The sequence below is a fragment of the Mytilus edulis genome, chromosome 9 (assembly GCF_963676685.1).
Source record: "Mytilus edulis chromosome 9, xbMytEdul2.2, whole genome shotgun sequence".
Classification (NCBI taxonomy): Eukaryota; Metazoa; Mollusca; class Bivalvia; order Mytilida; family Mytilidae; genus Mytilus; species Mytilus edulis.
The window spans coordinates 39203710-39222932 of record NC_092352.1 but is presented as its reverse complement, the minus strand read 5'-3'; the positions used below and the strand labels follow the sequence as shown (position 1 = coordinate 39222932).

Here is a 19223-nt window from a genome sequence, read left to right as displayed (position 1 = left end):
CATTTATTTTTGAGACATCGAATATTATTAGAATAGCATTATTTCAGAGTGTAATAAAATATAAAATCATGCCCCTTAGGACATGGAGATGAAGTTGTGTAATGTTTTTCAAAATGTGCTGATGTTAGTGATGGGATAAGTCTGTTTATAAAATCTCTGAGTAAATTGATTACTTTGAGATCAAATAATTGGTAATTAAGAGATTAAAGATCGGTCTTTGTAATAAAATGTTTTCATTCAGTTTAATAATTTTAACCAGTTGCAGTTTATCTTTTGTTGTTATGTTTTAGATACATTTTACTGTTAAACTTATCAGAAAATATAGGCCTATGTGTTTAAATTGTAATTAGGTGTGTCAAATAAAAGCTACACAGAACTTATGTAGAGGGATGTAAAGGTGCCGAAACATGTGAAATAAAAATCACAAAAACGTTCCACGGAAAAATATTGGAGAAAAACGAAAAAAGTACCAAAAGGTATTACTTGGCTGTTCTTGGAGATCAAACATTCATAGTTAATGGACATGAAGACCCTGTGGTTACCTCTGAGACTTAGCGTCCGATTTGAAAAGATATTATTCTAAGTAAAACAATAGGCTATTAATAAAGAGAGCAATAAATATCTTGGGACCCAGCTAATTAGTTTATTCAAAACAATGTCCAGGCTGAATTTCAATTAGTCAGGGGTTTACTTTTTAATCAATTGCGGGATAAGCACGAGAAATTAAGAATACTAACCATGCTGACACAAAACACAGAAAATAAATTAAGAAAAACATGAAAAAACAAGAAATAAAACGTCAAACAGGAAAACATGTGAAGTGAAAAGGCTGAAAGCATTGCATGAAAAATTAACCCTTTACCACCCTCTATGTAACCTGAAATGTGTGTGCACTGATCATGACTTCAAAAAAATCTTCTACGTCTAAATATTTTAACTAGCAAATAATGTAAAAAACAAAAGATACTTTTCTCTTCTATATTAAATAAATCTACTAAAACAAATACAGAAAATAAAAGAACTAGCCTGTCAATTTAAAAATCAAGGTAACTACTTTCAGTGCCATATATTAATCATTTTATAGTTCTGTTACTCATGATGAGCTGCCGCTGCTGACTGGTTTCAGGGTACCGCTTCATTATAGTTTGACAATTTATAGCAAAAAAAAAATGGCACTAAAATAAACAAAATGGGACTAAGAAATCAAGTACTAACATTCGTTTTGCATCCAAAAGCAAAATTGGAAATTCAAATAACATATACAATTTTAAGGTGTAAAAGGTTCATACTTATTAAAAAGCAATAACAGTTTAAAAAAGTTCACACATAGTAGAACTCTTCGAATATTTAAAAGATGAAATTTTGCAAAATAAAAGACACTTTTGTTCAACTTAACCTAAATTATCCTAAAATTCAAAACACTTAAACTATCAGGAGTTTTAGTTATCATAGCATCTTTTGTATCAGATAAAATGTTTATTCAGTTCATTCTTTTTTATTTTACAGATTTTATATAATATACAGATATCCAATATGGATAAGAAAATTATTTCTGGAGATTTAGATGAGCCATCAGCCATGGAGACAGATCAGCATCAAGATCCAATAGAGAAAGAGAAAGCTAAAAGCTTCCATGTCAACAGAGATTTAATACCTGTTGCACAGTTAGATGACCAAGCTTTTGATGAACTTAAAAACTTAGGACTAGATGTATTTAACCAAGAGGATTTTGAAGAAGGTATTTGCATGTAAAATCAAATTATTGCTTTATTTTTTGGCATCAAGAATGGATATTTTTTTTTCTTATATGGAACTCATAGAGATATGTTTGGTTCTTGTTTATAATTCATCAGATTGACAAAAGGATTTTGGGAAATCTTTGAAAATTGAAATACCGGTATATGAAAATGTAAGTAAATATAAATGTAGATGTTTCTGTGAATTATATTTTTTACTTCAGGTGTTATGGCACAAGTAGGAGAGGTGTTAGCAAAGGAAGAGGAAGACAGGAACAAAAAAGTTTTAGAGAAAGATCTTAGGGCTGTTGAATTTGACATAAAGTAAGTTAGCAAGACAAACAAAATGGGTAACAAGAAGTTAATCTGAATCAGTGAATGAAATTTCCATATGGTTCTAAACATTTTTTTAAACAGAAAAATTTGCACAACACTTTGTTGAATAAGACAGATTTTATGCACACAAACTGTAATAATTATATATTTATAAAGGTAATGCATCTGTGATAATACATATTCATTATAATGGATGTACAGAATATTGAAATAATATTAGCAGTACCTGAAATTTTGAAAATATGATATTTATGTATACAATTGTGTCAATTATTATTTCAGGAATGTTGAAAAAGAGTTGAAGCAGGTGACCACAGTTTTATCTTCCCTGAATACTGGCATCACATCTGCTTTTGTACAGAAAAGATTGTTAACTGTAAAGAAACAGAAGGAAAATAAGGTAGACTGTTACTGAAATACTTTTTTCTAGTTCCAATTTCCAAATCTTTCACGATAACAGGAATAACTTACAATTCTTTTTTAAAATATAAAACACACCAACCTCTAATATTTGACTTCCCCTATTAAAACTGAGTATACCATTTTTATACGACCGCAAATTTTGAAAAAATATCATGTCGGCGTCGTCGTCGTCGTCGTCGTCGTCGTCGTCGTCGTCGTCGTCCGGCGTCCGAATACTTTTAGTTTTCGCACTCTAACTTTAGTAAAAGTGAATGGAAACCTATGAAATTTTAACACAAGGTTTATGACCACAAAAGGAAGGTTTGTATTGATTTTGGGAGTTTTGGTCCCAACATTTTAGGAATTAGGGGCCAAAAAGGGCCCAAATAAGCATTTTCTTGGTTTTCGCACTATAACTTTAGTTTAAGTTAATAGAAATCTATGAAATTTTGACACAAGGTTTATGACCACAAAAGAACGGTTGGGATTGATTTTGGGAGTTTTGGTCTCAACAGTTTAGGAATTAGGGGCCAAAAAAGGGCCCAAATAAGCATTATTCTTGGTTTTCGCACAATAACATTAGTTTAAGTAAATAGAAATCAATGAAATTTAAACACAATGTTAATGACTACAAAAGGAAGGTTGGTATTGATTTTGGGAGTTTAGGTCCCAACAGTTTAGGAATTAGGGGCCAAAAAGGGACCCAAATAAGCATTTTTCTTGGTTTTTGCACCATAACGTTAGTATAAGTAAATAGAAATCTATGAAATTTAAACACAAGGTTTATGACCATAAAAGAAAGGTTGGGTTTGATTTTGGGAGTTTTGGTCCCAACATAATAAGGGGCCCAAAGGGTCCAAAATTAAACTTTTGTTTGATTTCATCAAAATTGAATAATTGGGGTTCTTTGATATGCTGAATCTAACTGTCATGACTGTGTATGTAGATTCTTAACTTTTGGTCCCGTTTTCAAATTGGTCTACATTAAGGTCCAAAGGGTCCAAAATTAAACTTAGTTTGATTTTGACAAAAAATGAATCAGTTAGGTTCTTTGATATGCTGAATCTAAAAATGTACTTAGATTCTTGATTATTGGCCCAGTTTTCAAGTTGGTCCAAATCGGGGTCCAAAATTAAACTTTGTTTGATTTCATCAAAAATTGAATAAATGGGGTTCTTTGATATACCAAATCTAACTGTGTATGTAGATTCTTCATTTTTGGTCCTGTTTTCAAATTGGTCTACACTAAAGTCCAAAGGGTCCAAAATTAAACTTAGTCTGATTTTAACAAAAATTGAAATCTTGAAGTTCTTTGATATGCTGAATCCAAAAATGTACTTAGATTTTTTATTATGGGCCCAGTTTTCAAGTTGGTCCAAATCAGGATCTAAAATTATTATATTAAGTATTGTGCAATAGCAAGTCTTTTCAATTGCACAGTATTGCGCAATGGCAAGAAATATCTAATTGCACAAATATTGTGAAATAGCAAATTTTTTTTTTAATTAGAGTTATCTTTCTTTGTCCAGAATAGTAAGCAAGAAATATCTAATTGCAAAATATTGTGCAATAGCAAGATTTTTTTTTAATTGGAGTTATCTTTCTTTGTCCAGAATCAACTTAAATCTTTGTTATATACAATATACAATGTATATTCACTTTTTACTACCAACTGATAAATTAAAATAATCTTTACCATTCAGTGATAACAAGCAGTTTTTTTACATCTTAATATTTTATGATGTATTTAAATGAGTAGTTATTGTTGCAAACTCCATTAGAAATTTTAATTGAGATTAGTTTTGGAATAAGGGAAAGGGGGATGTGATTAAAAAAAATGGGTTCAATTTTTCTCATTTGAAATTTCATAAATAAAAATGAAAATTTCTTCAAACATTTTTTTGAGAGGATTAATATTCAACAGCATAGTGAATTGCTCTAAGAGAAACAAAAATTTTAAGTTCATTAGAACACATTCATTCTGTGTCAGAAACCTATGCTGTGTCAACTATTTAATCACAATCCAAATTTAGAGCTGAATCCAGCTTGAATGTTGTGTCCATACTTGCCCTAACCGTTCAGGGTTCAACCTCTGCGGTCGTATAAAGCTACGCCCTGCGAAGCATCTGGTTTCATGTTATTGTAAAAGTGTAAATGAACTTTTCACAATTGAAACAATTAAACTACATTCCTTTTGTGTTTGCTATATTTTATATTCTTTGTGATGCAGAAAATTTAAATAATTTTCTATCTTATTAAATGCTAGAATTTGGTTGACTGAGGTATAGAATTAGAACAATTGTGCATTCTTAACTCTTTAGAAAAAAATCAAATTCGTTTTGTTTCAGTCAAACCAATTGATGACCTTGAAAGCAAAAGAGAAATCTTTGAAGAAAAAGCTTGGACTCAATATTGAGGAATCTGATGAAGAGAAGGAAGGGGAAATAACTGATGAAAAACCTGGTTTGTATACTTCATAGGAAATATTGAAGTCGTAAAAAAATCCCTTACTTAAAACTGTTCAAATATGCATAATATGTACAATTTGATCACATATAGGTTATAGCAGCATAAATAAAAAGAAACAGTGATATTTAGAATAAAAATTGTGTGTATGTATTTTAATCAAACAATTCTGTTTTTGGTTGACAATATACTGGTACCCATTTCCCAAGTAACAAAGCCATTGAATTATAGTTAATTTATGTACCCATGGAATTACAGTAAATATTAAAAAGAAGATGTGTATGATTGCCAATGCCACAACTCTTCACAAGAGACCAAGTAACAGAAATTTACAGCTATAGGTTACTGTACAGTTTTCAACAATGAGCAAAGCCAATACCACATACATGTAGTCAGCTATAAAAGGCCTCGAAATGACAAATGTATAACAAGAAAACTGACAGCCTAAATAATGTAGAAAAAAATGAATGAAAAACAAATGTGTAACACAGCAACAAACAACAACCACTGAATTACAGTTGGGACAGACACATACACGCAGAATGTGGTGGGGTTAAACATATTTTTGGGATCCCAAGTTTAATGTTCAGTTAAATGATGAAATTATGCATAAGCTCTACTATTTGACATGTACACCAATTCAAGAAACTTTTCCATCAATTGTGATGGTAACTTTACATTCTATTAATAGACTTAAATAAAGTCTTAGGACTTTCAAAGGCTTCATCAGATGAAACAGAACAGGAAAGAATGATCAGAACAGGGGAGATGACTCCGTTTGGTACAATTGTTCCAGCAGACGGATCACCAGATAAGAAAACCAATGTAATAGACTTAAAATAACATACACACATAAAATACTTTAAGGGCTGTTCCAAAAATAAATATATGAGGTTGGGGGGGGGGGGGGGGGGGGGAGGCACTTTTTATTTGATTCCCACTATGCAAACATTTTAAATGCTTTAGCAATCTTTCTTATATAACCACCACCCATCAAATTTTCAAAAAGTGCCTTCCTTCCTACCCCCATACAATTAATTCTGGAAAAGCCCTTATTTAAGGTGGATATATTTGTAATAGCTGATGTTTAAATTTTCCACAACACTATTTTACAACTAATGCCATTTCTCTTAAATGTTATTAAACTTGTGAAAAGTAAATACATTAATTATATTTTTAGGAATATTTTCAGATCCATTTGAAAATACAATATACAGGAAAATATCAATTTATACTTTAAATTTGTTCATCATGTATGGTAAAAAAAATCTAGAATTTAAAATCTCCATGATTTTTCCCCCCTTCCAGTATTTATATTTCAAATAAATTTCTTTGTAGACTAGAGAGGAAAAGAAAATGGCAGCCATCATGAAGGCATTTGAAAAGATGGACAAGAATCAGAAAAGGAAGAGACAATCCCTTATTAGTCAATTACCAAGGAGAGAGAGTTCTGAGGTATTCTATGTGTATTGTATGTTCTTAATTTAGAATATGTATTTCAATTCCCATGAACATGTATTTTCCAGCTATCAAATCGCCATAAACCTTTGGGATCATTTTAGCAACCTTCAGGTATCAGGATGGTAGCCAGGAATTTCCAAGGGAAGGTTCAATACAACCATACTCACCTTTAACAGTTACGATTCAAACAGAACGTCAACTTTAACAGTGCTTATTTATTTTCAAGGGGGGTTTGTACAAACTCCTTGAACCCCTCCTGGCTACGATTGTGGGTATTTTCTTATTAACATGTATATCATTGGTAGGACATAAGAATTTTTCATAACCATCTATGAATAAAGTAAAAAGATTATGTGTCAGAATTTTCTAAAATCTATTAAAAACTACTGGAATTGTTTATTATTTAGATTGAAGAGGACAGTAAAAAAATATCTCCTGATAAGAAAGGAAGGAGGAAAGCCCGCAGTGATGAAGAAGGATCTTTGTCTCCCTCCAAGTCTCCAAGATCATTAGTAAAGAGTAAGTCAGATGGAGCAATGGATAAAAGACTATATAAAATGGAAGACCTTCAAGATGAAGAAGTCTGTGATGATGATGAAGGGGAAGAATACAAGCCAGATTTCAAAGAACAGTCAGAGAGTGAAGACAGTGGTCTTGACAATACAGGTTAGAATTAAAAGCAAAAACCTGAGATCGTGTCATTTATTATCAAAAATAGGTCAACTACAGGGTTCATCTTACTTTGACCATTACTACATGGCTCATAAATCAAATTCAGTTCCTTTTATACTCGCGATCTCAAAAATTTCATCATAGAATTGTAATTAACAAATTCATGTATGGGGAGATAATTCAGCATTTTCACTCTAAAAAGCTATGTCCCCTTAATTTAATAACTGCTACCTAGTAATCAAACAGTTAATCAATAATTTTTCTGAAATTATTGAAAATATAACATTATTAATTTGATTTACAGATAAAAAGAAAAAGTTGAAGAAGAGGATACCAATAAAACCAAGGAGACCTCCAAAGTACGTAGATTCTGATGAGGAAAAATGTGACAAGGAAGAAGGAGGAAAACAGAAACTAAGTCGAGAGAAATCATTGAGGACAACTGATGATGGAGATGAATATTCTTTTGACAAGAGAATTCGGTAATAAAACAGATTTATTTTTGTGAGCTTACAAACCCCCTAATTATCTTTTTTAAAGCTGAGAGTTGATATATCAAGATTTTAATGAAATATCCAGAAAATTAATCCAAATTTACCAGGAATTAAAGGAATGCTCTCTTTTGCAGTTGCTTAAAACAATTTTTCAGAGGCTTTTGATAAGAGTGAAATTAATTTTGATAAGTTTTTCTTATGTATCATTTAAAGTTATATTTGTAAACTGATACTTCTCTTGAATTGTATTTAATCATAAATTATATGGTTTTCATTGCTTAGATATATGAGCTGCACTGCCATTTTATTTCAACTTTTTTTTAATTTCAAAGTTTATATAGTGTAAGATTTCAAGTGTCAGGCCTATCCCTTTACTGAATGAAATCATTCATGAAAGCTCTGGTAGTTGTTTCCATATGAATCAGCCATTTACCTCCAAGCAAACTATAGGCAATCATACCACATCTTCTTTTTTATATAGTATAGTAATTTTTTGTAGGGATTTTGACAAGGCAGAGAGGAAGAAACAAGACATGAGAGCAGCAGGAGAATTATCTGAGTCAGAGGAGGATGAGGAGATGGAAGGAGGGTTTAAAGTCCCTGGGAGAATCTGGTCTAAGCTCTTCAAGTAAATACATTTATGTTGTTCATACATGTGCGATACAATTTACTAAATGTAGATTCAATGACCATGATTACTATTAGTTAGGGAGAAGTTTACACTAAATTCACTATGCTCCTATGTATGTAATGATTTTGTCAAGTTTACACTAAATTCACTATGCTCCTATGTATGTAATGATTTTGTCAAGTTTACACTAAATTCACTATGCTCCTATGTATGTAATGATTCTGTCATGTGGGATTATCAGCCAACGTACTTGTGATATAAGATGGACAATATTAAACATTTTGGCTAATGCAATGAGATGGCAATAGTTAGAAATAAATATAAAATTATAAAACCATAAAAGTGTTTGAAAGTGACAAGCTTCACAATTTTACTGTTAGGCTGTATAGACCGGATTGATAAATGCCTACTCACCTTTTAAAAAAATATTGATTCCTTCAAGCACCTATTATATGATTATTTTAATGTTTGTTTATTGATACAGGTACCAGAAAGTTGGAGTAAAGTGGCTTTGGGAGTTACATTGTCAACAAGCTGGTGGAATTATAGGAGATGAAATGGGACTGGGGAAAACTATACAAGCAATCGGATTTCTAGCTGGTCTACGACAAAGTAAAATTAGGGACAAACATTTTTTGTAAGTATTAGCAGAATTTATAGGAATCGGGTATTTCATGCTGAGAGGCTTGGAATTATTCATGCACTGAATTCCTCCTCTGCATGTCTTCTTATTAATTGAACTAAGTTTTAGAGTTGATAATTGTATGTAGTTTGAATTGATAATGGAAATTTGTATTCTTCAAATAAGAAATCCGCAAGTATATATAAATGAAATTAAATCAGTATCTCATAATATTTCAGGTTTAGAGGGCTAGGTCCTACCATAATAGTCACTCCAACCACAGTCATGCACCAGTGGGTAAAAGAATTCCATAAATGGTGGCCATTATTTAGAGTAGCTATACTCCATTCATCAGGATCATACACTTGTAAAGAGGTATGTAGACAAGATTTTACTGACAGTTTTGGTCAAATAAGGGATTCTTTAACCACAAGAAGATAAATTTTCTAACTACATTCATATATTTGCAAATCAGGAATCCTTTTTTTTATGTGCAAAATCCATTAACATTGTATTCCCCATCACAACATTGATATAAAAAAATCTGATTTGTTTTCCCCCATTATTTAGAATGATATGTCTCTATTAAAAAAAATGTCTATGAAAATTATGTTTTTTAAGGCAATATATGTCCCTCATGAACTTACCACAACAACTTTGAAGTATGTTTGTATGATATCTATTCACAGGCAGAACTAATAAGGACTATAATCAAAGAGAATGGTGTGCTGGTTACATCCTACAGTACTTTGGTAATTCACCAGGAACTAATCATATCATATAACTGGCATTATGTCATCCTAGACGAGGGACATAAAATCAGAAATCCTGATGCACAGGCTACATTGGCTGTAAAACAGGTAAGTTAAGTATACAGTATAAGTTAATCTTGAGCTGGTTTTGTAAAAGGTCCTTCTTTCAGTCCTGACCTGCAAAGTTCATTTTTGGTCACATGATGTTTGGCTGAAGTGGTCACTAAATGTTGGTTTGCCACTTTCAAATTATTATGCAAACAAAGTTAGGTTTAGACTTTCTTTTCCCCTAGCACAGGCATTTTATTTGGTCAAATGAGGAGTAATAAATGTAAAACAAGCTATAACTAAATATGTTCTCTCCCAAAATGTTATAAATAACAAGGTTAATTGGTTGTCTTAGAGATGAGATGTGAAACTCAATTTTACCTCTGGTAACTTTAAAAATAAAAATGAAAAAAACCCAGTTAATCCAGTTATTTTCTCCTTGTTCATTGTCTTGAAGAAATAACTTTGAAAAAACTGCAGTGCTTTTAAAAAAAGTAAATATATAAGAAGCATCAATCAGACAAAGTCTACAAATAAAGTGTTTTCTTTGTTCACATTACAAAGCTTGTGGATTTGAACCACTTGCTTCTGACCTACCAAATTTCTTGTAAGCAGGAGACTATTTTGCTGAGTAAATGGTCTCTACAACAATACTTTTTTATTATTAGATTATTTGTAACTATAGATAAAATATATCTGCTCTTCTCTATTTCAGATTAAATCACCTCACAGAATAATCCTGTCTGGATCTCCTATCCAGAATAACCTGAAAGAGTTATGGTCCTTGTTTGATTTTATCTTTCCTGGAAAACTTGGTACTCTGCCAGATTTCATGTCACACTTTGCTGTACCCATTGTTCAAGGTGGATATTCTAATGCTTCACAACAACAGGTAAATATTTTTCCATATGCATAAATTATAACTTTTCTTTGCAATTGATGTATTTGTATCAGATAAAAATAACATGTTCAGAAAAATATTTCATGATTGATAAATTTAGCAATGGTCAAACACAATTAAGGTGGTACCCAACACTTTCACTAAAATTAATTTGGCTTGTTTAATTTTCATAAAATTTTGTCAAAGTATTTACTTTGAGACTTCAATAAAAATATAAAAATTTAAAATTTTTTGAACCAACCGCACTGGTTATATAGTAATTTGACAAACACCAATTTTGATCATTGAAAAGCTTAATATTCCTTTAACAACACAACGTAATTAAAACGTTTAGCTGACTTTACAGAGTTATCTCCCTGTAGTGTTAGGTGCCACCTTAAATGATTGGATAAATACTTTTAAGAAATGAGGAAGAAGTAAATGGTCTGTATATGATGATGCAGTTGAGTATGTTATAACATAACCCTAATTGCATTGTTGAATCAAATCATATCCTAGTAAACTTTCACACTATATTATAGGTTCAAACTGCATATAAATGTGCTTGTGTACTGAGAGATACCATCAACCCTTACATGATCAGGAGAATGAAAGCTGATCTGAAGATTAATCTACCTAGTAAAAATGAACAGGTAAAGCAATTCTTTTTATAACAAATATACTATTAGCAGTTTTAGTTATATCTATAACAGCATTTTTGTGAGACTCTTTAAAATATAAAGAAGGAAGTACAAAGTAAAATTAGTTAAGGTCAGTTTAAAAAAGTCCAACATAACATAACATATGCATCATTTACTTATGTTCTATTATACCAATCAAAGACAATTTGTAACATTATAGATGTTCCATTTCAGGTGCTCTTCTGTAGATTGACACAGGAACAGAGAGAGACATATATGGAATACTTATCGTCTAGAGAATGTCAGTCTATATTGTCAGGAAAATATCAGGTAAATGGTAATTAATGGTATGCAAATAGATATGGGATTTTATTTTAGCCAACATGAAATAAGATTATTAGAAAAGCAAGATGTTCATTTGATGATGTGAAAATTGTTGAAATCGGCACATGATTTGTTATTAATTTTATCGTAATGAAGAGATTACAGGTTTTGATTTAAACTATGACTGTAAAAGTAGCTTCTAGAACAATAGAAAGGTAAAGGATAGCAAAGAGATTTCAGAGCTCAAGTAGAGGTAATAAAGAATTGTGTGTAAGTAATGTGAAAAAACTGTTGTTCTGGCTGCTGTAAAAATCTGTTGTTATTGTTCATTTCAGATCTTTTCAGGATTAATCACACTACGTAAAATCTGTAACCATCCAGACATATGTACTGGTGGACCCAAGTTATACATAGGAGAGACCCCAGGGAATGATGAGACATTAGAATATGGATACTACAAAAGATCTGGGAAGATGATCGTTGTAGAGGCATTATTGAGACTGTGGAAGAAGCAGGGTCATAAAGTTCTGCTTTTCTCACAAAGTACTGTTGTAAGTATTCTATTGACGTTGCATCCTGTACCAGACCATATTATACATACTTTCCTTTTAACAAGGTTTATTTCTGATCCTTTGTCTTTCAATGGTTCTTATTTAAGAAAACCCTTCAGATTTTTTTGCTGATGTGGCATAAAGAAATCACTTATCAATCAATCATAATTTGATATCATGAAAGTAAAAGTGTTCAAAACCAGGATTTTTTTTAAATTGCACCAACTTCCAGAAAAAAAGCTTATATTAAACATTGGGACTTTGAAATAGGATTCTAACAGTCTTGTAATACAGATACATTTTTCTGTGTCAAGTTTTCATACTTTAAATGAACAATTGAACACTGAGTACCTAAGTGCTAAAATGATTACAAATTTATCATCCTAAACAATTTAAAACATCACAATTTAACTGAATAATTTTTATAATTTGTCTGAATTTATGAAATTTAAATACTATGATTTTGTTGATTTGACCTTGATATACTCAACTCATTATTTTTTGTTTGTTATTGAACAGATGTTAGACATCTTGGAAAGATTTATATCCAAACCTAAATACAGTTACCTTAGAATGGATGGTTCAACACCCATATCTTCGAGACAGCCACTTGTAAATCAGTTCAACAAGGTATGCAGCTTCATATCACCATTACTTCCTAGATTGATTCTAATGCCTTTGTATTTCCTTAGTGTATGATAGATCAGATTTTCTATAGCTTATGTTATAAAATAAAAAATATATTGTCAAAATTTGTTTGCTTTTTGTCAGTGTGAAAAATAAAATAAGAAATATGTGATAAATTACAAGGAAAATCTTTTTCAAGTGAATTGCATTTGAATTATTTTACATTTGTCATTTCGGGGCCTTTGATAGCTGACTATGGGGTATGGGCTTTGCTCATTGTTGAAGGCCATACGGTGACCTAATTTTTGTGTCATTTGCTCTCTTGTGGAGAGTTGTCTCATTGGCATTTATACCACATCTTCTTTTTTTATATTAAGGATATAATATGTTATTAAAATATCATTCTATTTAATTTATTTTAGGATGACTCCATATTTTTATTCTTACTGACAACAAGAGTTGGTGGTCTTGGTGTAAACTTGACAGGTGCTAACAGAGTCATCATCTTTGACCCCGATTGGAACCCCAGTACTGATACCCAGGCAAGGGAGAGAACTTGGAGGATTGGTCAGACTAGACAGGTTACAGTCTATAGGCTGGTCACTACAGGGACCATAGAGGAGAAAATATACCACAGGTAAGAAATATGTCATCACAGTGTATTGGTGCATTAAGCAATTATTTTCATTGTCATTGAAATTTCATAAATTCCTTCAGACCAATTTTCATAAATCAAGGAAATTATGTATATTCATATAAATTATAATCTGTGGTTACAAACATAACATATTGTAGATGAGGAAAAGTATATTAATAGTACTTAAATCATGTGTGATGTGATATCATTGCTAAAAGTGACAACTATCCATCAAACTTCAAATGAAGTGGATGTAAGTAATTATAGGCAATTGTACGGCCTTCATCAATGAGAAAAACCAATACCATATAGTCGGCTATAAAAGGCCCCCACATGAAAAATATGAAACAGTTCAATTGAGAAAACGAAGCCTAATTCATAACAAAATATTTTACAAAAAACAAATAGGACAGACATAAACCAACAACAACCACAAACTATATTCTCCTGACTTTGGACAGGTACATATAATAAAATGTGGTGTGATAAAACTAGTATGAAGGCTCCAACCCTCCTCTTTCTTTCTCTTCATCAACTTTTCTAAGATAAGTTAAATGCATATGAACTTGTTATAAAATTATATCATTAACTTGTAATTTCAGACAAATCTTCAAACAGTTTCTAACCAATCGAGTCTTAAAAGATCCCAAGCAAAGAAGATTCTTCAAGGCAAATGACTTGTATGAGTTGTTTGATTTGAATGTTGACTGTAAGGAAGGCACTGAGACAGGTGCACTGTTTGCTGGTACTGGATCAGAGGTAAATAAAGCTGAGGTAAGGAGGAGAGTTAAACAACACAAGCTCAATAGATTTGACCTCATGAAAGAAAAACAAAAAAAACTGAAAGCACAAAAAGAAAGTGAAAGTAAAGAAGATGCAAAGGCTGACATTGATATGGAAGATGTCAAGAAAAATTTCGATGAAGATGAGGTCAATAGAATGAAGGAGATAGCTAAGAGGCTAAGTCAACAAATTATGACGGGGATGTTTAAAAAGTCAGATGACACTAAAGACGAGAGTTGTAAAGATAAAGAAAAATATGAAACAAATTTAAATGGATCTGGTTTGATAAAAGAAAATTCAGATGTTGTTGATTGTGCAGAGGAATTCAGTGAAACTACTGATCTGTCACAAAAACACTCAGGAACTGTTAGTGATGATGAACAACCAAGTACTTCAAAATCTACTTTATCAGTTGATATTAAAACAACCAGCATGCTAAAGGATATGTTAGTAGCTGGTAAACAAAGTGATTTACATAAACATTCATTCTCCAATAGTGAAACACATAAACACTCTTCTTCAAGTGTTGATCGTCATAAATCCCATAGAGAACGTACACATAGTCATTCCAAAGGAGAAGGTAAACACAAAGTGTCTCATGGAGAACATACACATAGTGAGTCTCATGGACAGCATAAACACAGTCAATCTCATGGAAAGCATAGTCACTCTAGCAGTCCCCATAAACACAGACATTCATCTCATAGGGATTATAAACATTCCTCTGAAAATGGGAAGGACAGACACAGGAAAGATAAGAAGAGGAGACGAAAGGATGCAAGTAGGTGTACAGTTTACATGTATTGTGTAACTGGCTCTAATCTAGTAATATAATCTTGTCCTTTATAAAATTAAGGAGAAATGGCCTATGATTGCCAATGAGAAAAATATCCACCGAGTTCAAATAATGTAAATGCATGCAATTATGTTATCGTTGTAATGCTCACTAGTCAAAATTTTTTTCAGACAAAAAAGAACTTACTTTGTGATACGGTTAAAATTATGAGCAATCTACATGTATGTGTATAGAAATGTTTAGTTTAGAAATGCAAAGTTATTTATGTTTTCTTATCCGAAAAATTGTGATGATAAACATACTTTTAATTGGAATTAGCACATTGAGATGAACATGACTTGATTTATATGTTATTAATTACAGAGTGTGAAGGAGAAAGGATTCCTAACCTTGTTAAGAGTGACAGTTACACACCAGCAGCTGACGAGGAGGAGGAGATAGATAGAGAGAAAGAACATGCTGCACAGGATGATTACGTCCTTCAGAAACTCTTCAAGAAAAATGGTAGGTGATTTGGGCTCCTCTGATATACATTATATATCTAGAATTGTTAAAAGCTCTTCAATGATAAAAAAAAGTATTCATATCATATATCACTCTCTTAACCACCTAGACAACTGCTGTTGGACATTAAATTCCGAAGTGAAATAAAAAAAAGAAAAAAAACCATTAAGAAACAGTGCAAGTTTTTATATTTGGAAAAGACAATTACCATGTAACAGGTTAAATAAGTATAGGAGTAATAATAATTCTTCTCCTATTTTCTTAATTATTGGAATAGCTGTAAGAACAAGATGATGTGGTATGATTGCAAATAAGGCAACTATTCACACGAGACCAAATGAAAAATACAGTATAAGAAATAGATAATTGATAAAATGGAATATGTAGACAGCTCTCTCATAAGTAGAAAGGTTATTTAAGTTAAAGTAAATGTAGGGAAAATTAAGTTGATTTACAAATTATATTTTGTCAGGTATACAAGGTGCTTTGAAACATGATGTGATTATGGACCCTAGCAAACATGATTATATGATAGTGGAGGCAGAGGCTGATAGGGTTGCTACAGAGGCTGTTAAAGCTCTTAAAAGGTCAAGGTCACAGTGTCTAGGAGCAATGTCTGGAGTACCAAACTGGACAGGGAATCATGGTACCATGGCTAAAAAGTAAGTTTTTGTCCAAGTTATACAACTTCTCGGGAAAATTTATACAACTTGTTTTTTGGCACAAGAAACTAGTTGAAAATATTGTGGGAAAACAACTCATACAAACAAAACCAGAACATTTACCATATGATAACATAATATTATGGCCAAATAGATAATAAAACTTTAAACATTTCTCCACCTTATGGTATTTATTTGATATAAATCTCAGATGTGTGGTTGCTTGGTAATATTTTTTTGAAAAATATTGATTTTAGTTGAAATGATAGAACTTTTTTTGAGTGAGAACTCACTTTGTCCTATGACTGTAGGTCATGATGGTGTAGATATGAATTAAATTTGACAAAATGACATGAACTGTAATTATTATTTTATGTCTGGGGCAATTTTTATGGTTGGAAAAAACATGTATATTTATACAGACCTTTATATATCACTTTTAATTATGGAAATTATAATGTGGTTTTCTTTTTCAGACCAAGATTTGGACAGAAGAAAAATTCCCAGTTACTTGAAACTGCATCATCTGATCTTCAAAAAATCAAGAAGATTGAAAAGGGTGAATTTTCTGGTGAAAAGAGTCTCTTTGATGGTACTAAGGCAGGAAGTGTTGTGATAAATACAGATACTGGATCTTCAGCTCCTGAAGTTATGACCTCAGACGAACTTTTAACACGAATGAGAAGGAGAAATGTAGTCAGTGGTAACTCAACTGCTACTACTTCTATTGGTGCTGAAAACAACGAAGAAAACCAACAAGACGATGATTCATCAACTCCAATAGTAGATGATGATTCATATAAACTTATAACAGAAATCAGAAACTTTATAATGTTTGAATGTCAGACAATGTGCAAGGGAACGACTCAGGAAATTTTAGATGAATTTGGACCAAGATTACCTCCTGCTGAAACAGCAAAATTTAAATCTATGTTGAAATCTATTTGTGACTTTGACAAAGTGGATGGAATTGGATATTGGAAACTGAAAAACTCATTCAGATGACATGTTTGTATTTGTTAAGTTTGTAAACCAATGAATTCCAAAAGGCAGCATTTAAAATGTATAGAGCAGCATAAATGAACAAAAACATTGTTATGAAACCAGTAATCACCGAAATTATTAGAATATTATGTATAATCAAGAAAGATTTTGCCATATAGAACTTTATTTTTGTTTTCATTTGTAGATATTAAAATAACATGCAAAACATACAACTTAAATTTCTAGTACTTTCTTTTTTAATTTTCAGCAGTAAAATTATTATTAATGTTTTATATACCAGTATTACTTGATTTTTTTCACTTGACTGGGCGGAGTTAAACAGGTTGTCTTATTTAAGACCAGTCCATCTATCGACAGGTGTTTCGGGATAAACTCATGAATGAAGAGTCCAGTTATACGCCCTATATCATACAATCAGTTCATTTGTATATAATTTGATGACACTGATAGGTGATTAGAAATTAATTATAATTATAACCGTCATCATCCTTATCACACACATCTTCAAATAGACTCTCCTTATGCAAATTAAAACCTTAGCTCTGCCCTATCAGTTGAAATAACATTGGTAATATCTTACTTCAAAATGCAAGTCTTCAATTACTTTAAAGGCTGACACATGAATTTTTAGTACCTATAAGATAGATGGTTATCTTTTTTAAATGTTTTGTATATTGATTGTGCATCTGTTTGTTGTAATTGTTTTCTCTTTTTTGTTACAAGTGCAATATCAGGGACTATTTGCTGTGCTGTTCATGTTTTTTTAAGTTTTGAAATGTGTGAGTACTTTTTGCTTTGAGAATGATGAATATATATTTGTAAGTTTGTAAAGTCATATAGGAAGATGGTTGTGGCCTTATAACTGATATTTAAGTGATACAATAGATTTTTCAATATTATAATTTGATTAACCTAATTTACTTGGCATTAGTTTCTGTAAATTTCTTTAAAATTAAAGGAACCCATGTCAGCTTGTTATAACCAGAAGAGTGTCTCAGGAAGTTTTGATAAAAATGGCATATTCAGCATTTTTTTCTATTTACATCCCACATTTAGGTTTGTATCATTTCTTCATCACATGTTAATGTAGAAATCAGCTAATTTTTATCAAGAAAATAAATCTAACAGAAATAAGAATAAAAATATGATATCTCAAATCAGATTATTGCTTTGATAATATCAACGCTAAACATTTTTAATTAACTTTCAAAGTAAAAAAAAAGTGACATAGTACATTTTATTAGAAAAAAAATTCAATAAATTGTTGTAGATTGATTTTCATTTTGATGGTTTATAAAAAAAATAATGTTTTTATGTTTATTTTATCATTATGATTATATTATAGTTGAACTATTATCATTCATTTTGATATGTCTTTCTTGAACCAGAGAACAAAAAATAAAGATGTTTAAAACTTGTGATTTGTTTGTCTGTTTGTGATTATGAAGAATAGGGTATACATTTATGAAAAAGTAACTCAACAACACAATAAAACTGTATAAAAGGCATCTACAGGACAGATACTGACTAGCTACAGGACAGATACTGACTAGCTACAGGACAGATACTGCCTAGCTACAGGACAGATACTGACTAGCTACAGGACAGAAACGGACTAGCTACAGGACAGATACGGACTAGCTACAGGACAGATACGGACTAGCTACAGGACAGATACGGACTAGCTACAGGACAGATACGGACTAGCTACAGGACAGATACGGACTAGCTACAGGACAGATACGGACTAGCTACAGGACAGATACGGACTAGCTACAGGACAGATACTGACTAGCTACAGGACAGATACTGCATAGCTACAGCACAGATACTGACTAGCTACAGGACACATACTGACTAGCTTCAGGACAGATACTGCGATACTGCCTAGCTACAGGACAGCTACAGGACAGCTACAAGACAGATACTGACTAGCTACAGGACAGATACTGACTAGCTACAGGACAGATACTGAGTAGCTACAGGACAGATACTGACTAGCTTCAGGACAGATACTGACTAGCTACAGGACAGATACTGACTAGCTACAGGACAGATACTGACTAGCTACAGGACAGATACTGCCTAGCTACAGGACAGATACTGACTAGCTACAGGACAGATACTGCCTAGTTTCTTTCCATTTATACCAATAGAATTACTGTGAATTCAGAAAAGTTTGCATGGATTTTC

General features: G+C 31.7%; 1 protein-coding gene across 1 annotated transcript; it reads left to right on the top strand.

The window, feature by feature from the left end:
• The first annotated feature begins 68 nt into the window (after positions 1-68).
• Positions 69-18448, top strand: LOC139488368 (DNA excision repair protein ERCC-6-like). Its single transcript, XM_071273903.1, has 23 exons — positions 69-191; positions 1507-1738; positions 1961-2060; positions 2355-2472; positions 4823-4937; positions 5632-5765; positions 6279-6395; positions 6809-7067; positions 7378-7555; positions 8067-8195; positions 8683-8835; positions 9060-9195; positions 9510-9680; positions 10336-10512; positions 11043-11153; positions 11376-11471; positions 11801-12016; positions 12536-12646; positions 13066-13280; positions 13883-14844; positions 15223-15363; positions 15836-16025; positions 16502-18448. Exons 2-23 carry the CDS (start codon positions 1534-1536, stop codon positions 17028-17030), a joined length of 4563 nt encoding a protein of 1520 aa, XP_071130004.1. The 5' UTR covers positions 69-191; positions 1507-1533; the 3' UTR covers positions 17031-18448.
• The last annotated feature ends 775 nt before the right edge of the window (positions 18449-19223 follow it).